The following is a 19,787-nucleotide window of genomic DNA, read 5'->3' as shown; positions in this document are numbered from 1 at the left end:
CTTAGGTAACGAGTATTTGTCGTCATCACAAGTGCCACGTAATAATATAGCGAAAAAAAGTGCTTTATGTTAAAAATATATATATTAATTAGTAATAGTTTGTCTATAAAAATATGCTGTATTTGTGATTATGTATAATTATGTTTTGGCACTACATGAATAGTTCACCTATAAACACAATATCTATGCATTGAATTATGAATATTGACATTTTTGCTAATTAGACATTATTGCGTTCTGTTACCAAGCCGTTACGATTTTCGAATTGGGGGTAAATTTCAAATAATTTTAAACTCTATACCGTATTAATTAGGTCTGTTTTATATTTTGTAATTATTGTATAGTTAATATTTTCTATAATCAAATAATATCAATTAATTTATATTTCTAAATTAAATTTATAGTTGAAATTAAAAAAGCGATGTGTTTGATTTGATGTATGTAAGAAAGGATTATAAATAATTTGTTTGGTTGTTTAACAGGTGACCTGCCTAGACCACGAAGCAAAGGCGAGTATGTCTTCGTGATTGCACAACTTCTGTTTGGCTTGCTTCTTTTCGCAACAGTGTTGGGCCACGTAGCGAACATTGTTACCTCCGTCAGTACAGCTAGGAAGGAGTTCCAGGGTAAGTTAATATATTAAAATTATGTATATGTGATTGAAATGAAACTTACTAAATATATAGCTCTTTCTCTTTCTCTCTAAGAAATCTTTCTTCTCTCTCATGTAACAAAATGTATCGAATCGTGACGCGTCCTTATAATTTTACTCTCAATTCTCGTCCATCAAGCCATCTTTATTATATTTTTATTAAGTAAGAACAACAATAATTTATATTCTTTGAAAATAATTGAATTAACAAATTACAGAATTTGCATTATCTGACATAAGGTATGTTGAAAAATCAAGGAATGTATGTTATCTTGTTGTAATTCTTTGTTTTTTCAACCACGTTTGAATTGAATGCTGGTTTGTGGCATTTGTTTTTTAAATATTTACGGTCAAAGAAATGTTAAAATATCGATTGATTTATAATGTTTATAATAAAATTTATCCATATGATAGTTAAAAGGCTTATTAGAACAATATTAATTGGCTTATTGGAACAGTATTTTCTAATATAACTAAGAATACTGTTTTTCTTTTTTCTCATTCTATATTTGAATATTGTTTAAGAAAAAAAGTGTACACTTTTTTATTAATATTAAACATAAAATATGTATATGATTAGTGCTGGTTTCGCAATATTTAAATAGAAGGTACAAATAAAGCCTGGGTCTAATACGGTCCAATGTTTTATGACGGCTGTAAACGACCTTTATTTTGGGCACAATAATTTACCGTACGATGTGGTTCAACGCGTTCAATTATGAGCGTGATTGAATGTTAACATTCTTAGCTGAGGAAAATCGTTCGAAACGCTTTATGTAACTCGTTTTTGATTGCGGTATTTTATCATTTTTCGATAACTGATACTGCAATAAAATTCTTAATTTACTTTAACAGATGCTTGGCAAACTGTTAGTTTGAACGGTAACAAAACATTTTATCGTAAATTTTCATTTGTTGTTAAACTTAAAAGTTCTTGTTGCTTTAAATGTGAAGTTAATAATAGTTGCCTAGAATGTCATATGTCATGTCATATCATGTTATGTGGAAGTAGCTTGGCAATCCTGATACTGTTATTGACGCTCTACTGGTGGTAGAGCTTTGTGCAAGGTACTCGCAAGCCACTCATCAGATATTCTACCGCAAAACAGCAGTACTTGGTATTGTTGTGTTCCGGTTTGAAGGGTGAGTGAGCCAGTGTAATTACAGGCACAAGGGACATAACATCTTAGTTCTCAAGGTTGGTGGCGCATTGGCTATAAGCGATGGTTGACATTTCTTACAATGCCAATGTCTATGGGCGTTGGTGACCACTTACCATCAGGTGGCCCATATGATCGTCCGCCTTCCTATTCTATAAAAAAAATCTATCAGACAAGGTAGCACATACCTAGTGGTATAGAATTTCACCGTACCTTCTTGATATACCGCGTGGCCTCTCTTCTCTAGAAAACAAACTAATGGGTATTACGGATTCTATCCAAATTTCGTGATTATATAATTTCAAGGCAATATTATGTTTAGACACCTTGTAAACTTTAATTTTGTTCCTCCAATTGATAAAAAAAGAAAAAAAATGTACAATACATTTTATTGTTAAGTCGCATTGAAAAGACGTAGTACAATTTAAATGTTCTTTCCATATTTTCCCTTTGACACATGTGCTCGACTGGAGGTCGCGTATAAATAGCTTTTAAAGTAAAATATGAAAGAGAATATAGCATGTAAGTTCCACGATCAATGTGAGGCAAGGATAGGATGAGCATTTTATACACAGAAAGCGGCAAAGTGTCAACAACTTTAATTAGCACTGCAGCTCGGTTGAAAAGACAATGGCGCCGCGACGACAGAGAGCAGGCTGAATCCGTGACCTTCCTCGGTGGCGCTGCAGCGAAATAGGTCAGCGGCTTGAATGCTATAAATAGCTCGGCGAAAGTCGGGCGCCGCGCCCCATCCCAGAGGGAGCGGAGCGTCCCGCGCGCGTCCGCTTGCCATCGATCCGTACGCCGCTCCGTGCGCTCCGGCCGCTCGAAGCCCGAAGGTCTCAGTCTATGCGCCCGCCGCGCCTCCCGAGCCTAGCAATTCGACAATAATTGATCATCTCCCGCTCCATCACCACGCTCCACGTTACGCGCTCGCCGGCCGGCGCGGACCACCTCGCGCCTCATCGCCATAACAAACGTCAACAATGTCAATGAAATTCTATCGTAAAATGTTATTCGCGCGGACAGAAGCGACGTGAGATATTTCGATAAATGAAATCTTGCACTCGAAAGGACCACTTCAATTTTATGAGTATTGGCTACGAATATTCGATATTCTATTCTCCTCTTTGATATTGAAGTTTCAATAAACTTTGATAAATGTTAGATAGATAACGGCGAAAAGCGGAATGATGATTTGTTATTTTTATTTCTTTAAAATTAGCCTAGACCTATTTATTATATAATATAATAATCATCTAATAAGCGAATAACTTAAACGGAAGTGTAGAATTGCTGTTGCCTTTTTTAACTAGTTGTAGTTACGGATCAGTACTTACGATTTAATATTTCCAAGTATTAACTTAGTTAAAGTTAAATTGTACCGGTTAGAAAATATACCCGCCAACAGAACTAGTAATGATTTATTAATAATGCTTATATTATTTGTATCATTGTGTTACGACAATATATGCTTGAGATTAATTGCAATAAAATAGTTAAAATAGTTTTTCCATCAGATTAGAATACAATTAATAAACAAAAATATTTTAAAAGAGGAACGTGATAACCTAAACATTTTGCTTGCATGTAATTGCTTTGTAGTACGCAATTTGGCATAGCAAAATCTCATCTCTCTCACGAAACCTATTTTGTAGATCTGTCCATACTGAAACGTATCTTATTAATATTCTTGCCGGTTAAAAGAATAAAGAAATAATGCACAGTAATATAAATAGGAATTATATATTCTATATGTAATGCAATTAGATATAAATAACTATTACTGGCATCTAGTTTTTAATATTAAAAAAAAAAAACTCTTTGATAGTAAGACATTTTTTCCACAGCTTTTGTCTCAAAACATTAAGCAGGCACATTGAATACCTATTCCCTCTATTGTTCTATATACGGCGAGAGGCGTTGTTTGTTACTCATAATAGTACAACGGTTCGGAGTGCAGTCACTCCCGGAGTAAGTACCTAGTTTGTATTCAAATTGTTAGTCTTGACGTCGAATCTATGCAATCACAGTTCACCGGCTTTGTTTGAATACGTATGTACGCAGAGTTGTATGTTCAAATGAGATTTTCAGAGGGTCGACTAAATCAAAGATACATAGTATACAAGTGTATTATAATTATATTGCTTTTAGCTTGCAAGATTTGTAAAACAATTTTGTGAATTCGAGCAATTAGTCTCGACTAATCTATACATTCTCTACGTGTTCGTAAACAAGTAACATGATTGAAGGCTGAATGGAACGAAATGTATGAATAGATACGCTAATTGTTTCGTTCTTATGAATACTTTATTGCGAATGAAATGGATAGGATATGTACCAAGAGTAGTTAATGGAGTTACAAGAAGATATCGTTGTTATTGACAGGCCTCTACCGATTAGCAAAACTGTTGAATTCCATTTTCAAAGTGAGTGAGCTAGATGAGTAAATTCATGCCTCTCAATCGAAAGGTTGGAGGTTTAAATCCAACCAAGGACCACTGAGTATTTCACGTGCAATATTTGTTTTTAAAATATGTCTCACTCACTCACTAAGGGAAAACATCGCGAAGTCCCTTGACTTATTCATATGTATTTTAGATACATATGAATAAGTATATACACTTCATCTCCGGATTCGTCCGCGTATTGATGGGACGTGCTAAGTATAAAGAACTTACTGTTTACTTTAGCATTTGTTACATATTATTAAAATATTAGTATAATATTATTGCACTCAGTATACAAAACATGTAGTACAAAAAATCAATTACAGCTAAAATATACAGCATGCAAAGCAAACTAATAAACCAGAAGAAAAATTATGAAATTAAGACAAAATCTGGGTATACTGTCTACATATAATTAACTTAGTACATAATGCACTTATAATATAGTAGATAGATAGCAAAAGAACGAACAGTTATTACTGTAAGTTGCTTTGTCCGCCTGTCTTCTTAGCATCTTAGTAAGGGGACTAATGAAAGAAATTTCAAACAAAGTTACACCTTTTACACCTTGCTTATCCTTACGGCTAAGGCTACGTCTCATGTTGAGGAGAGGGTTTGGAGCGGTTTTGGAAACACATGTGACATAATGTTGTGCGACACGTGGAAATTTCCTCATTATGTTTTCTTTCACTACCAAGCACATCTTATCTTGAAAATTAAATTAAGCACGTGAAAAATCAGTGGTGGTTACCCAGTTTGAATTTCGAGTTAAAATTCAAGTGTTTTAACCATTGGGCTATCTTGGCTCCCTTACACACCTATTGTAGTTTTTCTTTAAAAAAAATATAAATTATATCTCCACTTAAATTATCTTAAAAACTTGGAAAAAATATATAGTAATTTTTAATAACTTTTTAACAACAATACTCTTAATCATTTTCCTATTTTTGATTCTAACATTGAATATTATTTTTCATTGTTAGGAAACCGCGCTCAATTTTCTGTTTTCGTACCTGGCGACCGAATTCAGTGGATTGATGTAAATGATAAGAGATCTCTCGAGGTTTCAGTAATTGTGTGGTTCGCTTAGGCATCAATTCTTGCTCCATTTGTTTAAATAATGTCTTATCTCTACGTAATCAACATGAGTGGGAAATTCTGGGTAATAATACATTAATTATATTTGAAATAAAACGACAATAATTAATATATGATGACGTAAACAAGAGAAGAGAGCATCTCTTTGAAATAGTATATTAATTTATGCGTAATGAATCTCTCTTTATCAAATTTCTACTAACTGTCAGATTTGCCTTCCCATTTTCTTTTTTTTTTTTTTTATAGAATAGGAAGGCGGACGAGCATATGGGCCACCTGATGGTAAGTGGTCACCAACGCTCTTAGACATTAGCATTGTAAGAAATGTCAACCATCGCTTACATATCCAATGCGCCACCAACCTTGGGAACTAAGATTTTATGTCCCTTGTGCCTGTAATTACACTGGCTCACTCACCCTTCAAACTGGAACACAACAATACCAAGTATTGCTGTTTTGCGGTAGAATATCTGATGAGTGGGTGGTACCTACCCAGACGAGCTTGCACAAAGCCCTACCACCAGTATATTTCTTATTGCGACAAGGGGTAATTTATAATATGGATCCTTCTATCAATAGGTCGTAAAGAAATAAAAATATTAACTTTCATTTGTAATATTATATTGACATATGAATTTGATATTGCCGTATATTATAAAAATATGAAAGGTTTTCTAGAAATTATGAAATACAACGACTAATACAAGAAAAATATTATTATTATTTATAATCTTTGTTACCATCGTACTCAAAGTTGTTAACTTTTTTGTGGATCAATATATAGTTCACACTTTTTAACTGGATTTCAGAAAGTGTAAAAAATATATTACGGAACGTTTGTGTGTTTAAGTTGAACTTTAAAAAGGCATCGACTTTATAATGCTAAACCCACCTTGGAAATGTTGCCTCCAGGCTGTTTTAATTATAAATAACAATTCCTTTTTATTATATAGTTTTACGAGTTTTAGCTATGGAACACTGCGTTGGAGTGCAACGAAAATTAGCTGTTTTATTACCAAAGTATTTGTAAACCTATAATGAACTCGGAAAATAAAGTAAGAGAAACAAATAAAATCTTTATTGTCGGTTTTCGAGATACTTACGTCTTATTCTGGACGTGGTTCGTTTCTGGGAACGGCTCCTGTTGGTTAAAAATTAAATTACGGCAAATGTCTACATACCCATACACTATATTGCAGAGTACAAGTCATATATTTAGATATTTGACTAGATATTCGAATAAGAATTCGAATATATAACAGTATATAACTGTAGGCATTAAGGAGAATGTACCAATAATGCAAATTTGTAAATTTTAGTTAGTTTATAAAGAATCACTGGTATTTATTTTTGGTACGTGTTTTGATATTTTTATTTGAATTTAAATTTAAGTAAGTTATTTAAAATGAAGTCCAAATTTTATATTAGAATTCTACCCTACCTAAAATAATGATGAAATCACTTTGAAATTTAATACTTTAGTCCACTGCGCTAGCTCCAAAGCTCTTTTGTGAGCGTCCTGAAAGACTAAACTTGTGCAATTAGCTAAGTATATCCCTAGGATAGACTATTGATGCAACCTGCGGATCGACGGCGTACTCAACAGAACTTGGACTAAACCTTAAGATTTCGCCGTCTTCATGAGAAACTTAGTGAACTTACAAACTTTGTATTGAAGGATACGGTTTACTTGTCCCCTTAATCATTATACGGCTTAAATTTTAATATTCTAACCATGAGTTGCTTATAAATAGCCTTAATAATTATACTTTATACTAAATAATGTAAGTATTTAGGTGAACAAAACTATACTTTATTATTACAAGCATTTTTGATTCATTATTTTACAGCAGTTTTTGTTAGCTTTTACATTTAGCGCTTTATTTATATAATCAGTAAATGAATAAAAATCTTGATAAGATTCAAAAATATATTATTGGTAATATGTTTTGAAACTTAAAATCCATTATGATATAAACTTGCTCTAATTTATCCATCTATAATATGTTAAGGTATGAAATAACTTTATATTCCAAGTTCAAATTTTAGCTCAGACATATGAAACTACAATTTCAGTTTAATTCAACTAAGTTTTCGCAACTTTATTGATTAGATGCTCGACATCTGAAACGGCATAATTTAACTTAGTCACAACTTACTAATAAGAAACAACTGTATCAAAAGTTACAGTTTTAGTTAGAAATTTCTATTAAGCTATTTTGTACATATTTAAATACCAAACATTTGAATCAGTCTATATTAAATTTAATTTATCCTAATATATCACAATATTCCAGCTGAATGAATAAATGTCTTATTCATTACCAAAATTAAACCAAAAAAGAAAATCTACGATTTTCCTGAAAAGAGACATTTGTTAAAAATAAATAATCACTTTGTTTCAACTTTTAACAGGAACGTTCATAGAAAGAACAAAAATCTTGAAATTACAATTAAGATTTGTTTAACTGAAAATCTTATTTTCATAATAAAAAATGTCTTCATAGTACGATTTATTGCAGCAAAACTCGATGGCGTGAAGACTTACATGAGAATGCGACGCGTACCCTGTCACCTGCAAGTAAAGGTGATCAAGTGGTTCGATTACCTGTGGCTGACCCAGAAGTGTTCCGACGAAGAGAAGGCTGTCTCCTGCCTCCCTGATAAACTTAAAGCGGAAATTGCCATTAATGTACATCTTGATACTTTGAAGAGGTACACTTAGTGCTGAATATTATACTTTAATCGTTAAGAGAGTGTTATCTTTGTGTATACTAAAGTTTAATTTGAAATTTTCGAAAACTTCTTATTGTCTGAAATCCGTTAAATTCAGTGAGAAATATTACGTGTAAAACGGTAGTTGTAAATATGTTGTGACATTATAGCTCAGAAGAAGCAGTTAGTGTTTAATATTCCGTGTCGTATAATTAAAAAACAGAAACACTCTTTTAACGCCCATGAATTATTCAAGAGTGTTCTTTCATACGATCCGTAAATTTTGTCGTCAAATGGCTTACAGATTTTTTTTTTTGTTTTCCACCCGAACGCCGCTAACGCAATTTGAAACTTGTACTGCAGGCTGTTTCTAAACGTAACGATTTTGAATTATTATTTTTGCTAGAAAGTAAATGTGAGGATTATAATACAAAACATTGCAGGTTTAGTAAGTGTTAATTCCGTTTTACTGACATCGTTGTTTTTATCAATAATACTATATTTTGAATAATGTATAATTATATTAAAGCAATGCAGTAATTATTTGATAGTTATTTTTATTTTATAGGGTGGAAATATTTCAAAATACAGAGGCTGGATTCCTATGCGAGCTTGTTTTGAGGCTACGGCCAGTTTTGTTTTCGCCAGGCGATTACATTTGTAGAAAAGGTAAGTTTATTTCTTAATACTTAATTTTAAATTATTAGGTTTTATTTTTATTTATTTATATAAAATGTTCGTAGGCGAAGTCGGGAAGGAGATGTACATAGTGAACCGAGGCAAACTACAGGTGGTCGGTGACAACGGAAAGACAGTGTTAGCTACACTCAAAGCGGGTTCTTATTTTGGCGAAATTTCGATTCTGAACATGGGCACAGCAGGTAAACAACTTGGTAAATATCGCCACGGCCCGAGACGCCACGCCATTTTTACTCTACTTTATCGTTTCTTGAAAAGTTATTAAAAGCAAAAGCAAACGTTTCGAGGAGACGCTGCAATCAGGCCGAGGGAGCGGCCGCGACGCTAGCAACAGGTTTTGGGACATCATTCTTGAACGTACATTAGCACTTTACGAAAATATTTCTTTACCAACACTGATATAAAATGGTTAATATAAAAAAAACTTTGAAATTCGTTAAGCGCTAATTATGTTCTGTGATACTGTTTATAGGTTAAACCAGCTTCCACATCTTATTGTTTCTTTAAATAATTAACACATTTGAACTATTTTACCATATCCATTAAATGCAATATCCAAACCGTTTTCAAAATTGTACTTCTTCAACAATAAATTTATTAATACGTATGGTAAGCTACATTTTTAATGATTTTATTCAAATACTTATAATTATTTTCGTAGTTTATTTTTAGCCTTTTACATTCATGATTCGTAGCACAGCGTCATGTGGTTTGTTTGCTTTTAGTTACATCTCCTTTGGTTGTATTGAAGGCAGTGTCCCCGACCGCTTTGCATCCTCCCTAAATACTTTATATATTTGGCGTGACCTCTTGGTGCATGAGACCCCTAATAATATTTTAATGTTCTATATTACTAAATTATATAAAAGATTTTGTCATTTTATCAAGCTAAGTTACAGTGATTGTTTTTAGTTAATACTATCATTGCCGTAAATAGGCATTGTAAAAATCGTAGAACAGCTTAGTTCTTTTACTAAAAAAATATTTTATTTACTAATTTTTGAACCCTAAGCGCTTTGTCTTGAAGCACAAATCGAATTCAATAGAAATCGCTTCTTATAGTTATGTTGAAATTGTTATGATTATTAATCATATCTTCATTTTCCTACAAAATTTTAACCTATTTAATACGAACTATGTACTATATTTTTTATATTATTGAAATTTCAAAATTACTTTCCTATTTTTGTATCGGTGCATTTGGTGTCTTCCTAGTTGTTATCGTGAATTATTTTACATTCGACTTTTATAAAATGAAATAAAGTCGAACTCAAAATAGTTCACGGGATTTGTTGCCCGAATATCGTTTGGCACGGAGTGTGTGGATGACACGTCGACAGGCAACCGGCGGACAGCGTCAGTGCGCTCCGTTGGCTACTCGGACCTGTTCGTGCTCAGCAAGAAGGACATGTGGGATGTCCTTAAAGAATATCCTGCCGCCAGAGTACGTCTTGAAGCAATAGCAGTCAAGAGACTTGAAAAGTATAAGAAAGCTCCTCTCGAAAAAGGTAGTTTGTGTTACCATACAAGTTAGCCTTTGTATATTTTAAAAAAAAATATTAATTGGTCCGTTAAGAAATACCAAAGAAAGATATATTCTAACTGCTCATGTGAGTTACGATATCAACTTCTATTATCAAGGACTTATTTTTCTTAACACTACTTAGAATATTTAGAATCAATTATGGAAGAAGTTGCACTGAATAAATTAAAATTATGATTATGGTCCTGGTGTGGCTAAATAATTAAAAGCTTAAAAATAATTAAAAGCTTAAAAAAGGGAATGTCTGTAGTGGCTATGGGTCGGTGCCAGTCTACGCCAGGGATGATGGAGACGATAGGACGCGTGCCCATAGAACAGATGAATCTCCCGCCCGCGCTTCCCCCACCATTTCACTCTTCACACCCGCCTACCTATCGGGACCAGCTATATAGGTATTTATCTGTTTAAAAAGATTCAATCATTTTCAGTCTGGAGTTTTTCATTTCTATTACAGTACCGATGAGCCGAAATGGCTCAGTGGTTAGAACGCGTGAATCTTAATACGTGATACACAGGCAAGCACCACGGATTTTTCATGTTCTATGCAATTTGTGTTTATAATTGATCTCGAGCTTGACGATTGAAGGAATACATCGTGAGGTAGCCTACATGTGTTTAATTTCACTGAACTTCAGCCACATGCTTATTCCACCAACCCGCAGTGGGACATTCACAGGCCACATGGTACATTTCTATTAATTAAATTTAAATATTTCAGAATAACTTTAACTGAAAAGGTCTTTGCATGATATTTTCGAATTCGGACGATTCGTAGCCGGAATTTAAAATATGAAGAACTTTCTTCACTAAATGTTTGATTTTCCAGTTCTTCAGTAAGCCCCCTTCGTGTAGCGTCTCCTGTAGCTTCATGTGCATCCAGTGCTCGAAGCAGTGCTGTGGGTGGCGGCAGCATGGCAGTTGCCATTCCGCCTAGAATGACCCTCGAAACACATGAGGTGCTCGAGTGCGAGATTAAGAGGCTCAGAGAACGCCTTTACACCGTCGAGACAGAAAACGCCGCGATGTCAGCCAAATTGAATCAGCAGCAATGGGAAGTTGATCAGAGGTATATATTACTATATCTATTTTTTTTACTTTTAAATTTTAGAATAGGAAATCTATTTACTTATATTATACTTTAACAATTACACGATACCTTATATATATACTGTATCCGTATATGTTCAATCGTAGACTGCAAGAGATCGAAATGCACATCTGCGGCGACAGTTCACTGAGCTCGCAGGAGGAAAACGAACGGAATCGAGAGAGCATTATTTAACAGCGCGCCTCGCCAATGCGCGTGCGCTTGCCCGTGCCGCCGCCGCCACCTCGCCTGCCCGTCTGCTAAGAGTGAGACCGAACGAACATTTCTATTGCTTTCTCATCTCGCACCCAACTCATCGACTATGATGTGGACATTATCGAAGTGTTTTTATGATAAATTAATATTATGGATAATATTAAAATACGAATTAACTTTATCAAATTTATATACATATACTTAGTATATACGACTCGCTATAATTGACGAGTGTTCGTGGAGTGAGATTTTGCCAAGACAATATTATCTTTAATGTTGGTTAAATCGAAGTGCGAAGTGAAGTGATTGAGGTCAAGCGCGGTGTATCTGCGTTGGAATCAGTTTAGCTCGCGTGCAGCCCTATAGGGCCACCGTCTTTATAAATTTTAGAATTTGTATGTTGTACATACTATGTTAATATATACTATTTTGCAGAAACGTCACGATTCCTGCGAAATAAAGTATGTATTCAAAAAAATGTCTGTTGTCATATATGTATGTGTCACAGTTTGTGTTTTATGTTTGAGTAATTTACCGATATCACATATTATAAAAAAAATTAACGAAATTTTGTGCCAAAATCATTAAATTATACTTATACAACAATAAAACAACTGTCGTAGTTTATAGATTGGAGCTTTAAATATTATTGTAGAGTTCATGTCTTGATATGACATTATATATAATCTTAAATGATTTCCATTCTAGTTTATTTATAACAAAATGACGACGGTGTTAACATAAGTAGTATTTTATTGCCAGAAAATTTGTTATGTAATCTATGTATGTATTTTCATTGAATGTTAAATATTATTCACATTCCGAAGCAGTTTTTGTCCGATACACAACATGACATAGTATGTTGTAATTTGTTACATAAAGGTATATACGTTAAGATATGTAGCATTATGGATAGAACATACATCCGATAATTAAATTAAAATCACAACTGCCAAATAATTATAAGTAGTTAATGTATAAATATTAATCAAAATATTGATGATGTTTTGTACTTCAATTCTTTATATTAACTTATATTTGTTTAATTTAACGTTACGATTAACTCTTCTACGAATGTTTTCGTGTTGAAGGTTAAGATCCAATTTGATTTTAATCTTCTTTTTTATTAATAATAAGGTATATACATTATTAAAAATGTTCGTAATTAATCTCAAACGAACCGTTTATTTAATATAAGTACTAATTAATGTTTCAATCTAAGGAAATTTGTAAATAATTATCTACGATGCGTATTTATAAGCTGCTGTTTTTTAATTGGAAGGTTTTTTTTGAGCCACGAGCTACACAGTTGGATAAAGAACGTACCATTTTCTGAAAATATACTTTTGTTTAATTTAAAAATTAATATAAAAAAAAACACATTTCGGCCCTATTTAAATTTTGGGATATTTCTTTTTGTTTCAATTATAATTAATACTTGAAAATTAAACCCAGTTAATATAATTGTATAAAAACTGTATCACCTTAAACAATTTTTAGTAACTGTGGACGAAGAGCAGTATATGTGTTTCACAGATAGTTTATAAATTTCCGTGTTTAAAACAATGATAATCAGCCAATTTTATGTGTAATTTAAAAAAAAATCATAGTTTAATCGAATGCTTCATTTCCTAAATACCCAAGATTATAATAGATAGGATACAATTTTTAAAATGTAAATAAAAATTTATTTATTGTTATATATTCCATAAAAAAAAATCTTCTTATAATTCTCGATTATAAATTGGTAAGGAGACGCATTATGCGAATGAAAACGCGAGGGCTTTTTATCATATTAATAAGTAATTATTTAATTATAACCGTATGTATCCGATAAGGACTCTATTCGTATTGAAAACGGAGTTTGGAATTAATTTGATTGTAATCATAATAAGTGTTTATTCTTTGTATATGTAATGAACAGGTGTTTAAATATGCAGCATGGAGTAGTCCGACGAGGCAGGATGTGATTCAGAAGTAACAAGCTTGTGGAACTTAAATTGGGATCTCAATTATGTATGCACTCGATTAATTTTATTGTTAATAAAAAGATTACAATAATGCACTTTCTGACTTTTATTTATACTAATATTTCAAGAAATCTACAGAAATCAATATGGTAAAATCAAAAATAAATTATTTATATTTGCAAAAACATAACAGCACTTAAGTTGTCAAAAATATCATAGTAAAATAACAAAAGAAGCTTGTATATACAAAAAGCGTGTCAATGTTGTTGAGCTTTGAGGAGTTCTTTTCTTTGGAGCAAATCCTGTGTATAAAATCAATTCAAACTTACCATAACAAAGCGTTGTCATTGTGACTGAACCAACATAACTCTATAGTTATGTTGGTTCAATCCCAATAACAACGCACAAAGGTTATCTACATCTGTTATCTACATCTTAACTCCCAATATTTACACCTTTATAATACCGGCGATGTACGGAATATTTAATATAATAATAATAATACATCGCTAATGTTTATGGGCGGTGGTGGCAGCTTGCCATTAGGTAGCCCATTTGCCAGTCCAGTATAATGCCAATTATTTAGGATAAGGCAGGGTAAGAGAAAGTGGTTCTTGTTCAGCTTACAAGAATTGGTCTAAAATAACAAACAAATATTGTAAAAAAAGTAACTTTAGCCATATTTGCAGATACAACGAGAGATCAATTGCTCATAACAAAGACAAGTATCATTCTTAAACGTGAAAAAACGATTATAGATTAATTTATAATTTACTTTACTATAAAATAAATATTATTTAATTAAGATATATACAATGTTTAAGAAATGAGCACAGAATACAAGCCGATTTAGGCTCGCGTTCAACTGAGCAGTACATGCATATGGCGTATTTTTCTAAGCGCGGTTTCCCATCGCGGCTGTAGGCATAACATTGTGGTTTTAGCCACAAAAATCGCACGTCAAGTTTTTGTTTGTGAACATAGTCTTCCTTAGATTTTTCTAAAGATCTTCATACATAAGGATACGGATTGTGTCATATACATTACCCTACCCTGTTCACCTCACTGTGAATATATTTTATCGCATGACCTATGATTTTCTATAAAACTAACAGTCAGAACAAATGCTAAATGAAGCAAAGACATCCTCTTTTTAAAAATAAAGTAAAATAAAATTGATTCTAATGAACAGCTTATTACGAGTTGTTGATTCACTTAAATTACGGAAACAATCGTATTTTGATAATTATTATGGTTACAGAGTATGATTACAGAGAGTATGGTTACAGAGAGAGTACAGGAGGAAAAGAAATGAAGCCAAAATTCTCCGTCTTATGAAGTGGTGGTGATGAAATTTCTACATAAGATTGTTTTCTGCATGAATTTGAAAAGAAGACCCCCTAGGCTACTTACCAATCATACCAATTACGACACTAATAAAATATCAATTATGAAAATGGTACTTGATAATTTTTATAAAATCAGCCTTAATGCAGGCAGGTAAGTGTTCCAGCTCTTTGGTGATTCTTTAGCCACCAGAGTTTACTCTAGTTGCAACAATCATGGTTTGGACATACTTTCATCATCATTGGATATAAATCATTATGAAAATAATGTCTTTCCAACCTCCAGGCTGCTACTAAGAATTTTGCTACAGATAATCCTAATAACTTTTTAATGACCCGATCGGATTATAATCCTGGATCAGAATCTGCAACCTTTTAAGCTACCTCACTTATTATTCTATCGAATTTTATGATTTTGATAATAAATGCTACCAAGTTAGGTCTATTTGCCATCCTATCAGTTTAAAAACTATAATGATAGAAACAAAAAAACTGTCGTGTCTTAGAGCTTTTATGTATGTTTAAATGTACGAATTTCTATAACTAATTGTTTTCTCATTGTTATTTTAAGCTTCTAATTAATTTCTTATAAGAATTTATTCTTACAAATATAATTATTAATTTTTACTTTAATTTATAAGACAACACAATCTTTAGAAACAAGATTTATCTAGTTTTTTATTTCTTTCTTTAGGATGAGTTTGAGTACTTTTTTCATTCGGAATAGAGGAAACCGAATAGAAACGTTCCTATTGGTTAGATGCGCGACTACAGCGCCACACGCACTGAACTTTTTTCGTATCTATATCCGAACTGACCGGTCAATATTTTACGCGCTTTCATAAAAAATCTGTGTTCTGTGTTCTCTGTGAGTTCTATCATGGTTTATATAAGTGTGAACGACACTCAATGGTTCCTTCAGCAAATGGTAACCTGAATAGAAATAAGAGGACCGAAGACACGTATTGGGCCAAATCTACGTAAGCTAGTTGGTGCTGTTGAAGGTAGGTAAGAATGGCAAAGCATGGTCACGACATGTGACGCTCCAGAAAGCTTAATAAGAACAATTATACATTGGATAATTAATTCTATTTAGATAACTTACATGGAGCTTAAGGAAAACTTACACAAATTGGCATGTTTCGATTTTTTTTTCTACTCTTTAGTAACCAAATAAAAGAAAATCGGCTCATAATCAGAATAGAAATAGGTATTGGACTGTTTTTTTGCCTATAGATATATACATAGATACATTTAAATTTTAAATTAAAAATATTTTTGTAGGTTGTTATATCCTGTGTAATAAATCTTACCTAAAACATCTATGAAACAAAATTAATAATAAATATATATTTATATAATAACTGCGAGTGTTTCAAGTGTGTTGTGGGGATTCTATTAATATAATAAAGCAGCAACCTTTTTTCTATCGGGAATTATGCTTTAGATTTTATATTCAAGGTATTGATCCGGTAATTTACTTCGTGATTTTATATTAAGGTATAATTTTTTTAATGAAATTAGATATTTGGAATAAATTTCCGGTAAAACTATTTAGGTAGGTTATTGGAACATGGTTTTTTTTTTAAATGAAAAGTAGTCTGGCCAGACTGTCTGTGTATATGTATATCACTAGTTTGGCGCAATAACAGTCTTGGCATATAATAGACGAATTTTTAGTGAAAAAATGTCCAGCAAACAAAGGAAAACTGTAAGTTTGCAGTTTGAACCAAGTCACGAATATCTGTTTGTCAATGCTATTCATTAAATTATTTCACTTGTCGGCAAGGAGGCATATCATATCGTTACATTAACGAACAAAACTTGTGAATTATGTCAAAGAGTTCTATATTAAATTGCATTTTATATGCCACTGAATATGAATACAAAGATGGGTGAGTTCATAACGGTGCAGTAATTTTGATCTCGTTCTATAAAGAATTAGACGTACCCGCTCTTAATCCCCACTATCACGAGCGTACTGAATATGATTCGTCTGCATTCCTTCCACTTCTTGCACTTGAATTTCTATCGCACTCTACTGGCATATTCTCCGCAGCGTGAAATCAAGTAATTTCAACTAAATTGGTCCACGAAAAATGAAGTTACTCGACGGAGTACGGAGGATAATATAAAGTTCATTTGCTGGAGAAATTAAGGTTGAAAGTTATTTTAAAAATTATGACGTAACAGCAAAAAAAATAAGTATTCGACCTATTAAGGCAAGTGGACTTTTAAATCCTCCGTGTAATATTGTTAGATTATGTTTTTATTTGAATCATTGGAGTATATGAATATAAATTAAATACTAGGTAGCAAATTTGATTAAATATAACATTACTTATTTGGATCTTGTTCTGATTGTATGTTTTGTTTTTTTTGAAGATTGTGTGTTCAAGCCCGGATAAGCTTTGAATTTTCATATAATTAGTGCTTAAAATTCATCTCGGGCTCATCAGTGAAGAAAAACTAACGATACATGTATCGCAGTGAAGCTGCGCAGTGGAGCAGAAGCTCAAGCTACAAAACCTTCTCCTTGAGAGGAGGCCTTAGCTAGCAGTGTCACAGTGGGGCAGCGGGCAGTGGAACATTTACAGGCTGATGCCATCTTATTATGGGTTATTTGACAATTCAAATAGTATTTAAAAAATATTTAAAAAAATGTAAGTTACATTCATTGCTTTGTTTGGTTTAATAAGATTCGATGTTAAGAATTTGTGGGAATGTTAATTGTTACACACGCAAGTAAAAATAACTATAAACATAAAATATCTTTGTTTATCTCATACACGAAGTTTCGGCAAGTGGTCTTTTTAATAGCAGCGTTGTTAGGGGCAAATTTTATGTGAGTGAGTTACGTCCCGTCTAGGGGAAAATTCAATGATGATGGCAAAACTGTTTTCGCTTGCCAAAGTCTAATGAAACCTCTGGTCATCGGGGGCGTCACGAACGCGCTCCTAGTTAATTGATTTTTTATGGAAAGCTCATTTTATACTTTTTTCCGATATTAAAAAATGTCGCTTTTTCCTCCACCTGATTAGTCCGCCCTGTTTGCCCACCATTGGTTGATTTTCTTTTTTACGTTCTATAAAATTAAAGTATGAAAAGTAAATTAAAAATTTTACCCGCACCTATGAAATTTCCACCGTTTACTATTTCAAAAACTGCACAGTGCACGGCTCGACACCGGCAAATTGAAGTGTCAATACAAACGAGTTGGTTTTTGATTATTTTGTCATTTATTTAAATGGTTCCTACGTCGAAGTCTTGTGTAAATTTGCAAATGTTTCCTGGGTTTCATTAAAACGGAAGAATTATTTCAGGCTATTTGTACGTCATGAGATGTTTTATTAATTCTCTTCTGAGTGTAGAATAATCTATCGATCGATAAAGCTATATAATGTAATTAAAGTCTCATATATTATTTTATTAAAATATTTACACTATATATTTATTATACTCTTTAAAATGGAAAACATTTCTTTACTATTCTGACCTTAAACATTCCATTAACCATAACGACGTCAGTATAACTTACAAATGAAGATGTTTATTTGTGAATTTTATTTAACATGCGGTTGAAACATTTAACAAAAGTACATAGTATATTGCAAATTTAACGATTATTCATTAATTTAATAATTAAATAAACATTTTATTTATAGCTCTTTGTGCCTCTAATTACACTTCCCTAATCATCATTTAAGCTAGAACACGAAAATACTATGATACTTTGGCTTTCGAATATGGGATGTGATGGTATTCAGACAAGTTTTTATTCCTAAAAGCTTAACACCAAGTACCCGATGTTGATTATATAACAATACTTATTTATTTTATCTTATTATTTAACATAATATCGCTTGTAAACACCGAATTATCACGTGCGTCGTCAGGCCGGACTGCTCGTTATGTAATAGAAAAGGTAGTATGAACATTTTCAATACTCTTTTACGAATATTCAAGTATTATGTAGTGCCATGTAATCTTTTCAAACTGGAATTTTAACAAACGGCTATTCTAAAATCGTAATCTAGAAACCGTCTAAAAGTAGACTGACTGCAACCAAAAGGCCAGGCTTCAGTTCTATTTTTAGAATTGTAGTTGTAGCGCTGTAGGCTGAATGTGCTGACGTAACGTCAGTTTTGTATTTATATACAATATATCTGCTATATAAAAAAAAATTATATATAACAAATTTTTTGCTGAAAATTTGAAATTATTGTCGATTGACTTGTATGATTAATTAAATAAGGACTGAAATATGTATTTTATTTTGTTTTAGATACGTTTTACAAGCTCGATGCTTGTCACGTCATTCGCGTTCGAAATAATACAGTTTCTTCCTTTATCTATTACACTATCAATCTAAACCTGCATTCAGAGCTTACTTCCCTGAAAAATAGGAGGGTATAGCCTCTGGGCTATATGCCAAGGAAGTAATCTATCAAAGAGAGTTATGGAAATGCTGCTCAATCCGTACAAGAACTTATGCGCAATATTTCACTTTGAGACAGTAAATCAGAATACTAACTTTAAAACATCCATCGTTTAATTAGCAACATGATTTAATAGTTGGGATATTTTTCTAACTGTTTTTACGTCATATCTCCCTGAACTATAAAAATATTTTGATGTCCTTTTTTAAGCTGTTGATTTAAAAATTAGAACGTGAATGTCCCACCGCCGCTGGGCTAAGGCCACCTCTGTCTTTGTAGGGAAGGTTTGGAGCTTATCCGACCGCACTGCTACAATGCAGGTTGATATTATACATATGGCAGAATTTTAGTAAAATTAGTTTTACGATATTTTCCTTCATTGATAAATTATGCAAACGAAAATTCGGTGGCG

At 32.5% G+C, this 19,787-nt stretch overlaps 1 protein-coding gene across 1 annotated transcript in view; it reads left to right on the top strand.

Annotated features, from left to right (window-relative positions):
- Positions 1-13,686, top strand: part of LOC126778556 (cyclic nucleotide-gated cation channel alpha-3) — a 103,891-nt gene extending 90,205 nt beyond the window's left edge. Inside the window, exons 8-15 of the mRNA XM_050502227.1 lie at positions 483-626; positions 7,883-8,075; positions 8,644-8,744; positions 8,819-8,968; positions 10,115-10,282; positions 10,568-10,709; positions 11,144-11,383; positions 11,512-13,686. Coding sequence (XP_050358184.1) covers positions 483-626; positions 7,883-8,075; positions 8,644-8,744; positions 8,819-8,968; positions 10,115-10,282; positions 10,568-10,709; positions 11,144-11,383; positions 11,512-11,599 — 1,226 coding nt within the window. The 3' untranslated portion in view covers positions 11,600-13,686. The remainder of the gene's footprint in view (positions 1-482; positions 627-7,882; positions 8,076-8,643; positions 8,745-8,818; positions 8,969-10,114; positions 10,283-10,567; positions 10,710-11,143; positions 11,384-11,511) is intronic.
- Positions 13,687-19,787: the final 6,101 nt, after the last annotated feature.

Source organism: Nymphalis io, chromosome 2 (assembly GCF_905147045.1).
Source record: "Nymphalis io chromosome 2, ilAglIoxx1.1, whole genome shotgun sequence".
Classification (NCBI taxonomy): Eukaryota; Metazoa; Arthropoda; class Insecta; order Lepidoptera; family Nymphalidae; genus Nymphalis; species Nymphalis io.
Note: the sequence above shows the minus strand (reverse complement) of the source record. Positions and strands in the feature narration are given on the sequence as shown.